The 13,501-nt window shown below is 42.2% G+C and overlaps 1 protein-coding gene across 1 annotated transcript in view; it reads left to right on the top strand.

Annotated features, from left to right (window-relative positions):
- Nucleotides 1-13,501, top strand: part of LOC109300949 (FRAS1-related extracellular matrix protein 2-like) — a 112,397-nt gene that overhangs the window by 52,368 nt on the left and 46,528 nt on the right. The window contains exons 4-6 of the mRNA XM_019521837.1: nucleotides 4,101-4,331; nucleotides 5,455-5,580; nucleotides 8,369-8,620. Coding sequence (XP_019377382.1) covers nucleotides 4,101-4,331; nucleotides 5,455-5,580; nucleotides 8,369-8,620 — 609 coding nt within the window. The remainder of the gene's footprint in view (nucleotides 1-4,100; nucleotides 4,332-5,454; nucleotides 5,581-8,368; nucleotides 8,621-13,501) is intronic.

The raw sequence follows: 13,501 nt of genomic DNA, 5'->3' as shown, positions 1-13,501 counted from the left end.
CCTCCCTCCCCCACTGCTGGGGCCTCACTCTGCTCCCCACGCCCCTTCCCTCACAAGAGACTTACCAGCCAGACCCAGCAGCTCTCCATGCTGTTGGGCTGCGCTGTGGCTCTACACACACGTGGCATTTGTTGGCCGCATTATCAGCCACTTCAGTTCTGGATACCCGCTGTGACCTTTTAAGTACCCCTAGGGTTATACATACTCCTGGCTGACAACCACTGAGCTAATCCATTGAGGTAGCATCACTTAGTACAAAAAAATGGTCTAGAAGGGACCATTCCAGGGCTGGAACCATCCGGTAATCCCTGCCAGCCAACTGCAGATTGGGACTGCGCAAGGACTCGAGCACTGGGGCAGTCCTAATCTGCCGATTAATCAGATGATTGTTGTTTAGCTCCGAGGATCACAGGGAGGTTTAAATGGCCCCATTTTCCCCCAGAGCTAGTCAATGATCAGCTGATTGTCACTCATCAAACTTGGTGGTACAGAGGGAACCTAGGATTATGATCCCAGGTTCCCCTCGCTCTGGCCATATGTCATTGGGATCTGATGCTGGATCTGACAATCATGCCTCCATGCGTGGCATGATTGTTCATCAGATACCATTAAAGCTTTAATTGTATGTCTGCCAGGGGTGAAATAAATTTTAAAAAATTAGTCAGGATACAAATATACTGTGCAAAGTTAATTAGCTTTTCTATAAAGATTGCCTTCAATAAGCTGTTTAAATGGATGGAATAAACCATTAAGAAATATCAAAGTGTCTTTCTTGTGTGTCCCAAAAATATTTAGATAATGCAAAGTAAAAAATCCATTGAAATCTCTGGATACACCTAATGCAGAAATGTGAAGCTATTTTAGGAATATGACTTCTTTCACTTAGACCCAAACTTCACATTCACAAAGCTTTAGGAACAGGCTTTAAGTCATTGTTGTCCCCCAGGCTGTTCTGGCATCCCCCATGGTTGCTGTCCAGGTTGCTGTGGTGACTTCTTGAGCATTTGTGCCAGGGGCAGATTAACACAGGGCCCAAGCCTAGGGGCCCCTGCCAATCAGGTGCCCCCTGGAGTGCCAGGGGCAGTGGGCATCCAGGGCAAGCAGCGCATGCCTTCTCCACTCTGGTTGGGCCAGAGCCAGAGGCTAGGGGGCAAGTGCAGGGCTCTGTGCAGGTGTTGGTGGCTTCCCAGGGCCGTCTATTGCCAGGAGACCCCAGGGGTGGCCCCACTCCCACTCTTCACCATCTGCAGGCAGCCGCCAGCCCCAGTGCCACTGGGACAGGATGGGACAGACATCTCCACTCTGCTGAGGCCAGCAGAGGAGCAGGTGGGCAGCCAGGAGTGGTGCGGAGCCCATTTTCCTCCCACCTCTCCCCCAGGCTGGCTCCGGCCCTGGCCTGTTCCACAGGTTGGTTCCAACACCAATCTCTGCTCTGGGATCCTGCACACTGACTCCCTCCTACTATTCACTTTAACCTGGAAGGATAAGAGGTGCAAAAGTTGTTCTTTTTTCATTAATAGACAGACAACAGACATGCTTGTTGAATGAAGTAAGAACTTTATCCAGTTTATATTTGGCATTAATTTTGAAAAGTTGACTTTTTTCACAGGCTGCTTGCTGTGTCCAGTCTCTGCTGGCAGAGTAGGGTAGGGAAGTTGTTAGGAAGCCAATGACATTCCTCTGATTTCTTAGGACAGTTTTAAGTTGGCTAGAGGCAATTTCAAACTCTGCTATTTAGTAGCAGCTCTCAAGGGGCCATCTACTCGCAAAGGAAAGCAAGAGCACAGCCTGGTGAAGTCATGACTTTGGTATCGTAGACTGGTAGAAGAGGGTTCTATAACTATGGCAGACCCACTCTCTCTCTCTCAGCAGAAGAAAGATGTCCAGTCTCTCCTCTCTGTGCACCACTGGAGTGGCACCACTGGACAAGAGTATCCCAAAAAAATTAGCTCATCATTTTCAGTAACATTTTTCACTTTAAAAAGTTTTAATTGCTTTATTTAATCCAAACAACTTGTATCCTATAGCGCAGACACAAGGTATCAAGTTGTTGTCTGAAAATTCAATTAGGCACTCCTAAATAGTTCTGAAGTGTAAGAACTACAACTCCTAGTTTAGGAATGATTTCATACTTCACAGCTTTCAGAGACTTTTGCAGGATATCAGATTCTCTCTGAACCAGGTAGGGTATTCATCATGACAAGAATTAATTATTCTCAGCCAAAGGAGGTAGTGATTCATAATTGCTGGAGTCAAGTGAAAAATAAAAAGAAGAATTTAAATGTTTGCACTGCTTCTGGTTAAAAACCTAAGATAGTATTGAACTCTCAAACCTCACAGTGTAATATGAAGCAAGAATCTATTAAATGCACAGTGTACTAGTGTGTGCATACTGTTTCTATTGATTATTTTCTTTTTGAACTAAATTGAAAAAAGTAAAGTAGAAACCCTTTACATGTTAAGTGAAATAACTTCCTCTTATTTACATCTTGGTGGTTGTTCTCTCTCTCTCTCATGCGTGCGTGCATGTGCATGTGCGTGTGTGTGTGTGTGTGTGTGTGTGTGTGTATTAGGCTGTATAATGTATGGTACTTTCTCACTTTGTTAAAATAGTTTTTAATGTAAATAATGTGTATTTCTGTATCATCACTGTTTGGTCTTAAAAGTACTTTATGGAGATTATTGAATTAAGCCTTACAATCCTTCTCTAGTTATTTAGTCAAGTACTATTAGGACCATTTTACAAATGGGTAAATCAAGAAAGAGTAAGCTTTCAATAATTTGAATAAAATCAGTTAATAGAAAGTTAATAGTAAACTGAGTCAGAAAATCCTTGGTTCTTTATTTTTTGACTAAGTAATGCTACCTCAAATGTATAAGAACAATTATGCTAAGCTAAAGTAGATAGATAGGTTCTAAGTGGTCAGAAAAATCTAGTTGGGTTATTTCCTTTCCTGAGACAGAGTATGTTGACACACAAATGCACAATGCACTCCATGCACATATTTGCTTTCCCTATTTAGTTATTTTATTGAAAATGCATCTCATAACAATGTTGTGGCATATCTGTTTCCATTTAAATGGCACAACATTCAAATTTTGGGTCTGTGTCTTTCTCTGGAGGTTACCTGGGTACTTTAACAATTGCTCTGTTGTTCTCATTGGGGTAATTTCTTTCTTATCACATAGATTTTTCATGATCACGTGCTAGGGCTGCCAATCTAGGTGACAATTCAAAACCATTGAATCAAATCCTCAGTCAGTACAAATCTGGCTTGAATAAAATGGATCCACATGCAACTCCAAAGGAAAATCTTGTTAGCTGGCAGGGTATCATCCCAATGGAAGTGGTAAATCAGAAATACTGAGCAAAGGTTAAAATTATCCTGGTAAAAAAGCTGGTAGGGAAATAATTTGCATTGACAAGGAGCTAGACTAAATGACTTAACAGAGCTTATTTATTTATTAGGAGTTTCCATATAAACAGAGCATCAAGAGTCATGAAAATTTATAAGTTAACATGTAGTGATAAATTTGCACCGGCATGGACTAACACTTTAAATATGGCTACCTTAAATGAAGACATGCCCTGCTTCATCCCCAAAAAGCAGGCAAGAGCTAGGGTAGTATCCACAGGTTATCATGTAAGTATGCAACTGTTTGTCAGTATAGTCTGGCATGGGTATATATGCATTTTATATAGGTAACTTGAGAGTCCAATCCTGAAAATGCTTGTACATAATTTTACCCAGGTTAATAAAGCTTTTCAGTTTCTGGATTTGCAAAGTAACTATGTGCATGCTAATACAGGACTAGGTGCCCATTGGTTTATATTAGTGGAACTATTAACACAAATTAAGTTATTTTTGTGCATAAATATTTGCAAGGATAGATTCTCCTATCTACATTTTAAAATGTGCCCCATGCTGTATTGGCAGAGAATGTTTAGTATATACACATTATAAATACTTGTGTGTAAAATGGCTTATAATTATAATCTATTAGCAGCCACTTTTTAAAAAATAAATCTAACTTGTCACTTGGTTTTGCTGGTATTCTTTTTTTTGTGGAGAATAATTCTTCTAAACTTATTTGTACAGGTATTGGAACGAAAGATGGAACAGCAAAAAAGGATAAAGATTTCAAAGGGAAACCTCAGAAACAGGTTCAGTTCAATCCAGGACAGACCAGAGCTACCTGGAGAGTGAGGATAGTCATAGATAATGAATATGAAGCATCTGAAACTTTCCAGATTGTCTTGTCTGATCCTGTTATGGCTGCCCTGGAGTTTCCAGAAATAGCAACTATTGAAATTGTGGATCCTGGTGATGGTATGCAGCATTTACCAGCGGTGTAACTAGCAAAGTTGGCACATGGGATAAACTCCATGGGAGAGCATGGGGGGAAGGAGGGAGGGAGGGGTGGGCACATAATTCCAAGAGTGGGATGAGGGGTAGGCACGTGGTTCTAAGCAAAATAGCAAGTGGGGAGGGCAGAGGCTGAAGGGGGGTTCTGAGAGCAGCAGAAGAGGAAGGAGAGGAGGAAGTCAAAGGGGTGGGGAATCCGAGAGCCTAGGTTCTGAAAGTGAGAGCAGGTTGGGGAACAGCACTCTTACTCATGCAGAGACTCCTACACAATCCCAGACACATGTGCTCTACCTGCCCTAGCTGTTCATCTTAAATCTGCAGCAGTCAGGGACTGTTTCAGAGTTCTTGGCATGGAAAGACTCCTGGGGCATGGACTCTGTGGGGATGGGGGTGGGGACCTAACTTGGTTCCTGGAGTGAATGCCCTGTCATCCCACCCCTAGTTATATTACTGGCACTTACAGCTCCTCTTCTTTCGTTTCCTAACAGAAAATTCATGCTTCCAAGAAGTAGTGCGTACCCACAGCTTACAAGTTCAGGAGCCAAGTGCTGGGCTCCCTTTTATACTTAGTCAGGCAAAATTTCTGTTGACTTAAATGAGGCTGTGAATCACTATCCAAGTACTTAGAAAAACATGGTCAACCCCTTTGTTGTCCAGATTCATACTCCCTGGGCATGTCTACACATTCCTCTTTTAAGTGGGCTTAGCCTAAAATCGCCATTTTAAGGCACATTAAGAGTGCATGTCTACATGCATAAAGCAGATATCAAATTTAGGCATGAATAGCTAAGTCACATTAGCGCACATGTAAACGTGCTAATGTGCATTAACGCTGTGTGTGTCAATAAATACACAATGCATTAATGTACATTAGTGTGTTTGCATGTGTGCTAATGTGACTCAGCTATTTGCACCTAAGTTTTATGCACCTTAATGTACATTAGCATGTCCACATGTAGACATGCACCTTAATGCACCTTAAGCAAAGGTGCATTAAGTTTAGGCATGTGTAAATACATGTGTAGACACACCTCATGTGATTTAACTAACATCAGCACTGAATGTGTCTCTCTTTTTCTCTTTTTAGAATCTACAGTGCATATTCCTCTACTAGATTATAAAGTAGAAGAAGATATTGGTGAGCTGTTCATTCCTATTAGAAGATTGGGAGACATAAGTCAAGAACTAATGGTCATTTGTTCCACACATCAAGGTTTGTTATTTAGTCAAGTAATGAAGATAGGGTGCTTGTACACATGACAAAAATTGGCTGTTTTAGCAGTTTAATTGTGTCATGCTGTACACGTACGGGTTTTTTAAAATTATTTAAACAAGTTTTCTAGGTTGCAAACTAAACCACATCCACATGTAATTTAGTTTGCAACAGCTATTTGTAACATCACAGCCTTTGACAGCTCGCCCCTCTTGCTGAGGCAGAGGTGGGTTGAAGGCAGAAGCAGTGAAGGGCCTGAATTTTTTTTTTTTAATTATTTTTGTGTGTGTGTGGAGCCTGCCCATGTCTCCCGTGGCCAGAGAGCAAGCTTCCAGTGGGTGGAGTGGCCCCTGGGCTTCAGAGGGCCCTGGTCCTTCCTTCCGCAGCAGAAAGAGTGTTTCATCATTGTGGAGTTTTCCGAGCAGTAAGTCTTTCTGTGAGACCTGCTACCTTTGGAAAAGGGTTCCAGAATTCCTGTTATGATGATGTATATAAGAACACTTCCAACTTTAAACATGGAAACTGCCTTGACCTCAGTATCCTTTCTGAATGAATGCCATACAGTATGTAAATGCACAAATTCTTAACCTTTTTACTGAAATAGCAGTTAAATTTATATTGTAATAGGAACTGGTATTTCAAAATTAACAGGTCTGGGTTATGATTTCCATTAGAAGTAACTAATAGAGCATTAAATGTATCATGTTTTCTCAGTGCCTTAAAAACTTAGTGTTTTTCAACGGTTGCTAGATTTCTTCATTAGAGTGGATGTTTTATAGAGTTGGTTATAAACTACAAAGATCAGATACAGTTTTAGATCTTAATCATCTTTAAATTCAGATCAGTTTTTTGGGTGGCTCATGATATAGCTAGGTGCCAGATACAATGTCAATGTTCAGGCCCAAATCCCAGCTTCAGCAAAAGATCAGGGGTGTACAAACCCAACTTTGTGAAACTACTCATTTCCAATCTGACGGTAAAAGGGATTACTTTAGAGAATACCGATGGTGTACTAGGGGTCTTAGTTCATACCACAAGAACATTTTGTGAGGGGGTTTCTTTAAACAAATCTTAATTTTCTTGAGATACACAGCAAAGACAAGAATATTCTGTAATCATCAGTCTGCCTACCACAGTTGATTATTATAGAGTCTACTATAAATTGAAAAAGGAAGATGACAGAGGAGGAAAAAATGCTAGCTATTATAAAATATACCAGATAACTGTTTGATGATCAAAAATGAAATACACTAGGGGGAATAGATTTAATAAAGATAAGGTAATGGACATTTATAAATGAAACTAAGCTTCTGTTAGACTGGCATTTAGCCTGAGCAGTGAGATGTGAAGGTCTTCATGATTCTTTTTTTTTTTTTTCATATCAAAATCCTCTATCAGCTAATCACAGCCTATGGTATCAACATTCTGCATGCTTCATGAACAGGGAAAATGGAAGCTCATTCTCAGTGTTGTCGCTTTTTTTTAAATAATTATTTCTAATAGAAGTTTCTATTTCACCTCTTACCTTGGCAGTCAGTCAGAAAGCCTCAGTTCCTAGCAGGAATCTTGAGAAAGTCAAGGATTCAAAGGTCATTTGTTCCTTTATCAAAGACTTGCAGGGGGTGAATAACTTCCCCCGTCCTCCCACATACTTTTGTTATTTACTGGGGCACAGAAAATCCAACTTGGGGCTTTGCATCCCTGTAGGTTTTCCCTAAAAGAACACTGTGTGCTTACCCAAATACACAGTTGCCTTAATTGTCACATTGTTTGCGGAGGCAGATTGGATCCATAGAGGGAGTTGCTGGGGGCCAGGGGAGTTTGGCAGGATCAGGGTGCCATATGGGGTCCATGGGGAGGGGTGGGGGAGTTGCTTGTTCTCTCCCCTACCCCTGAGTGAAGGGGTTTTTTAGCCCCCCAACCCTCCCCCAGATAAACAACCCCCCATCCCACCCACCACTCCCCCAACCATGACTTAACTTCCTCAGCTCCTGGCATTGCTGAATGCTGGTAAAACTGGCATGAGGAGTGGTTTGTGAGATGTTGCATTGGCAGGCCTTGGGCAGGGGGTGGGATTGGCTGATTGTCCATCTAGGGGTGAGGAGAGAAGCCAGTGGGCTAAAACTAGTCCAGTGCCAGGGAGGGGATAGGAAAAGCACAGCTCCAGAGCTAGGGCCATTTGCTGGGCTTTCCCAGGCCTGACCACTGAGAATTGTACAAAAGGTCAGGACATTTAGATCAGTCTAAGTTAGACTGCCTCAGAGGTATACTAGAAGTATACTAGTTTTGTCTTTTTATACTATAAGAAGGAAAGAGTTTATGTCATCAAAATAAATTATTTTTTACACATACTGTATTGGTATTTCAGTATTTGAGTGTCCTATAAACAAAGGTTGGAATTAACTCTTTGCTTTCTCACTAACAACCCATGCAGCCTCATGGATTTGTGCTTGATTAAGCACTATAGGAGCTGGCCCATAAAGATTAGTTCAAGAAAGTATGCCTCAAATAAAATATATTTTTGAATAAGACTGTCTTTATTCATTGTGTTTAAATAAAGTGTAACAGTCTAAAAGTCGGAAGCAAATGTCACGATTTTTTTTCACTTTCCACAAAACATTATAGGAGTAAAAAGTAAGCATTTAATTGTTGTTTTACAGAGACTATTCCAAATATAAAATACATTAGCACTTTTTATTCAGTTGCTTGTGAGTATTCATCAACGGTTTTTAATTGGTCTTTAATTTGTTACTAATAATCACAGCTGTTTATTTCTCTCTCCTTGTAGGTTCTGCCACAGGCACCATTCCATCTTCTGTCTTGTCCTACTCTGACTATATCTCCCGTCCCGAAGATCACACCAGCATCATTCGCTTTGATAAGGATGAGATGGAGAAAACTTGTCGCGTAATCATTATTGATGATTCCCTCTATGAGGAAGACGAGACTTTCAACGTTACGCTAAGCATGCCAATGGGTGGAAAAATTGGTCCCGAATTTCCTAGCACCAAAGTAATCATCCTGGCTGATGCAGATGATGGTGAGTGGGAAGAAATATATGTGGCCTTAAGAGATTTTCCTTTGTAGACTACAGCACTAAGGGATCTTTTTGCCATATTTGTTTCTACTGAACAATGCCTATGGTTAAACTGTTTAGTGTAACTTAAAGCATAGATCTGCCATTCAGCTGTTTGTGACTTTTGAAGAATACAGTTAAGATCAACTGGCTTTGTGAATCTTGGCCCTAGGCATACATTATTTGGAATAATGCTGCTGGGACAGGGGGACATTGTCCCTGCCCCAGCAGAAGGCAACCCCCCAGGGCTGTCTTCTGGCCCAGTGCTCCTTGCGAGTATCTGGGCTAGCATCCAGGGGGAGCCTGGAGCTCCCCCCAGTGGCCACAGGGGTGCATTGCAGGGCTGCAGGGAACTGGGAGCAAATCTACTACTTAATCCTTGCATGTGTATACACATACCCAAAAAACCTTACTGTGCAGTATCTTACTGCACAATAAATCTAGGTTGGAATAAATGAATGTGTAGCTGTGCCCACTACTGCCGTATTTTGTGGGACCATAATGGCCACCAGACAGCTTAATATATAAGTTCCCACATTGTCTTTTTACAGTTAGTTGGTTAACACAGGGTATTGCTATCATTATTGCTGCAAATACTGGGTTTTTTTACATTCATTTAGGTTTTTGTTTGTTTGCAATGAGAAGCTACTTTATTTTCTTTTTGTTGTTTAATACTGTTTCTCTAATAACCATTCATCCCAAATTCAATATTATAAGCATGATAGTTTTAAAGACGCAATCTGGATCTAGCAAATGGCAAAACTCCCATCTGTTTCAAAGATACCAGCATTTCACTTGATGTTGTCTCTTACAGAATATAATCCTTATTTAGCAAATGGGTGTAATACTTTATTTCATGAACAGATAAGTTAAAAGTTTTTAAAAGAACGTCTCATAGGCATAAGCATTGGGCCTGGTAATGTGTGTAGTATTCTCCCCTCATTTTGTGGGCATGACTTTGTAAAACAGAATATTTAAAGAGGTAAGGCATACATGTTGATTAAACTCAGGCAGGACTTTTTAGATGCTTCAAGTCAGTGGCCATGTTTATATAAGACATTGACTGCCCATTTGTTACTACACAGTCATTTAATACTTGCATATCCAACTCCTAAATGACTGACTGCAGTAACTGGCATTACTGCACAGTAGCATCCCCGCACAGCTTCCTGGTGACACTGGCTGCACAGTAACTTGTAACTACTGCATAGTAACATTGCATCATGGTTCATGCCATGTGATCCTCTGGAATAATGGGTGAATGAATTGAGTCTTCTCCAACATGCTGTAATTTCAGCACATTAGAGTAGTGTCCCTGCATGTGTATAGGCACCCAGAATGTGAGCCTTCAGTAGGATCTTAGAGGGAAAGGCCTACTGCATGGTAAACCATCTTTTTAGTAGGATTTCCGTATACGCAGTTCTAAGAAGAAAAGCCTATAGTTGGTTCACAGTAGGCATTTCTGTGTAAGAGATTTAGTTTTTACAATAAAATATGCTGCAGAACCTTGCATGATGCACAAAGTTGTTGCATTCAGATGCTCACATGTGAGTAGAGGCTGCCCTTGGGTGTAGGTAAGTTTTTGGTGGTCTGTTAGCTATAGTACTCCACATTGAATGGTACAGACTCAGCTCCCAACAACCTTGCTTGCAGATCTACAAGGCAACAGTGGGGTGAGGTGTGAGTATAGAATAGGTATGTTTGATGAGCAGTAGTTTAACTTTTGAGGCTAGGGACAGACATTCAAAAAGCCTGAATTGATTCAATCTTTGCAGGTTAGTTTAACCTGCATAGATTACACCGATTTGCAAGTGGATAGACATTCACGTTTAATTCAGGAAATGCAGGCACGTGCCTGCAGTGGCTCGGGCCAGAAGCCGGGGAGTGCTAGAGTGAGCCCTCCCTTCTCTTCCACAATACTGAGCTGGGGGGAGGGGGGTGATGGCCAGGCCCTGGAAGGACACCATGATTAGGGAGGGGTTTAAACCCCAACCCTGACCTGCACAGTCCCCAGCCGGAGTGTGGGGGGAAGTAGCCATTGCCAGGCTTTTCCCTCGCTCGCAGCTTAAGGGGCAGGGAGTGTTGCCAGACCCTGGTCCCAGTTAGCACTCTGAGGCAAAGGGGGTGGCGGGGGAAGCTGCTTGTGTGGACTGCATGCATCTATATTATCCTGCTAGCTAGTGCTTTGTATTTGCTTAAACTAACAGCACTGATAGATCCCATTCATTGCAGACCAGGTCATTTCTCACACCTCTCTCTGTCCCCTGTTGAACATTGACACATTGCAGGATGGGGAAGCTGCACTTTAACCAGGCTTAGTAATTGATGTGTAGAAGCAATCACCAGCACTAATCACTGCACAAGGAAACTTCATTTGATATAAGGGTTTCAGGGCTATGGCTTTGAAGCAAGCCAGCAGCCATCGGGGAGCTTATCAGAACACAAAGCTTGTTAGCCCATCAAGAAAACAAAAGCCTTTCTCTCATTAGTTCAAGCTCTTCTTACTGCAGGGTACAGGCATTTTGTAAGGCATTTGCAAGCCACTGGCTACTTCCTCAGGGAAAAAGAAGTGAACACTGTTCTGTCTGTCTTTGTTCCAGTGAAATTGGAGACATACACGCATAGACACCTCTCGGCATTAGCTAGCATGGGAGTGGCTGTACTGCTGTGGTCCCTACCATGTGAGGGGGAGCGGGGGGGAGGGGAATCCATGCTTGAACAGGAAGTGGTAAGAGAGGGTGGGAGCATAGGGAAGCCTGGCAGATGTTGCCGTGTCCCTGTCAAGCAGACCCCAGTCACAGTCCCCCACTTCCTTCTCAGCCAGCTGGAGCTCTGGCTAGGGAGGAGAGAGGCGGGGTCAGCCCTGTTCTCTGGAGCAGACAGCCCAGCCCGGAGATGAAAAGCATGCTGGGATTCTGGGGGACTCTGATTTAACTTAAACCAGGAAGGGGTCTGGGACAGAAGTTCCATAAACCAGTTTGACCCAGATCAGTTAAGTCTGATACTACATTCAACCAGGTTTATCTTAAACCAGCTTCAGACATTTTGCAACTGACTTATGTACTTTAGTAGCAGCACCTGGGGAAGGCAGAGCAAGCTGTGGCAGCAGCAGTCAGGGATGTTTTTTTTTAAAGTAAGGTCCCTTCTAGCCCCTAACAACTATAGAGTCATAGATATTTGGGTTAGAAGGGACCTCAGTAGATCATCGAGTCCGATCCCCTACCCTGGGCAGGAAAGAGCGCTGGGGTTATATGACCCCAGCCAGGTGTATGTCTAGCTTTCTCTTAAAGACACCCAAGGTAGGGGAGAGCATCATCTGTCTCGGAAGCCAATTCCAGATTCTGGCAACCCTTATCATAAAGAAGTTCTTCCTGATGCCTAACCTAAATCTGCTATGAAACTGTGAAGTCCAGGAGCAGTTTAAGACTCCTTCTCCCTTCCTCCTCCCCCTGCTCTCCCCTGCATACCTCCTCTCCTCCAGTAGTCAGTAGTATTTCCCCCATCTCCCACATGACCAGGGTGCAAACCCTGCTCATTACCCCTCTGCTGATGAGATAGGCTTGAGTGTTCAGCTCAGGAGTGCACAATTAATGTCCTCGTAGACATGATCCTGTGCCAATGAAGCCAATGGGAGTTTTGGAATTGGCTTCAATGAAAATAGGCCAAGGTCCTCAGATAAGATAGGTAACTTGGTAGGCACATAATGAGGAACAAAACAAGGTGGCATTATCTTATATTTTGCTAGTTAGGAGTAATTTGGCAGCCACACTGCAGTGGTCTTATTAATGAAGGATCAAATTTGACATGTGCTCCCTTTCCTAATGATTGTTGTTAGTTCTACTCATGTATGCAACAGTGCACATACCTGTGCGTGATCAAACACAAAGAAGGCTTATGTTTTAGAGCATTGATTTAAACGATATTTCTTTCTTTCCAAAGGATGCCTAAAATTAAAGAGGTGTATTCTCCCTCCTCCTCCCCCCACAGTGCCTGATGGTTCATTGCTCAAAGTGAGCAGAGTTTGAACTACGAGACAATGTTATTTGATAGTTCATTATCACAGGTATCAAAATCAAAAGGTATATTTAAAAACTGAGGCTTTTATAGCGCCAACTACTGTGGTATTAAAAATGCATACATCATATCAGTGAATATTACAGAACCTGACACCTAAACTTTTTCCTGCTTACGCTAAACCTAGAACAGAAAAAAAATTCAAATGTCATCATCAACATAACTGGATAAATCAATACAGCTCTGCCGCATTCTGTTGCAGGATCAGAGCAGTAAGCTGGTCTGCAGTCATATCAAACTGCACATGTACTAAATACACAGTGACAAGCCACAACTGAATCTCAGTACTCATATGAAGTCTCCTTTGGCACTAGCTGGGTTTAACTCAATATATGAAAAAGCTTAAAACCTAAACATTTCTAAAGCTAATTATTATTCCCCATCCTAGAACATCCTAGGTAGCATTTAAGTCAAAGGAAACTATTGAAGTATTTAAGAAAGAAATATCAACTAAAGCAGGTAATCGGGACAGAATGTCAGTCCTTTGATCTTGGTTTTTCTCCACACAAGTGAACAATATGGGCATGTCCACACATGCAAGCACATGTGCTTGCAGCAGCTCAAATAGAAGTGGTGCAAATTTGAGCCTGGGCTTTTTGCCTCAGCGCACATGCTCAGACATGAACTTTGTTGTGAAGCAAATTGTGCCACTTAGGGCAAAATAACCCTGCCTGGCTCCTCCCAGATCTTCAGCCAGGGGGAGCTAGAGCCCGGGGCCAGCACCTATGTTGTCCCCAGCAGTATAAAAAGCTACCCTGTCCTGGTCCCATC

This window comes from Gavialis gangeticus, unplaced genomic scaffold (genome assembly GCF_001723915.1).
Source record: "Gavialis gangeticus isolate Ggan-Ray unplaced genomic scaffold, GavGan_comp1, whole genome shotgun sequence".
In the NCBI taxonomy this organism is placed as follows: domain Eukaryota; kingdom Metazoa; phylum Chordata; order Crocodylia; family Gavialidae; genus Gavialis; species Gavialis gangeticus.
Note: the sequence above shows the minus strand (reverse complement) of the source record. Positions and strands in the feature narration are given on the sequence as shown.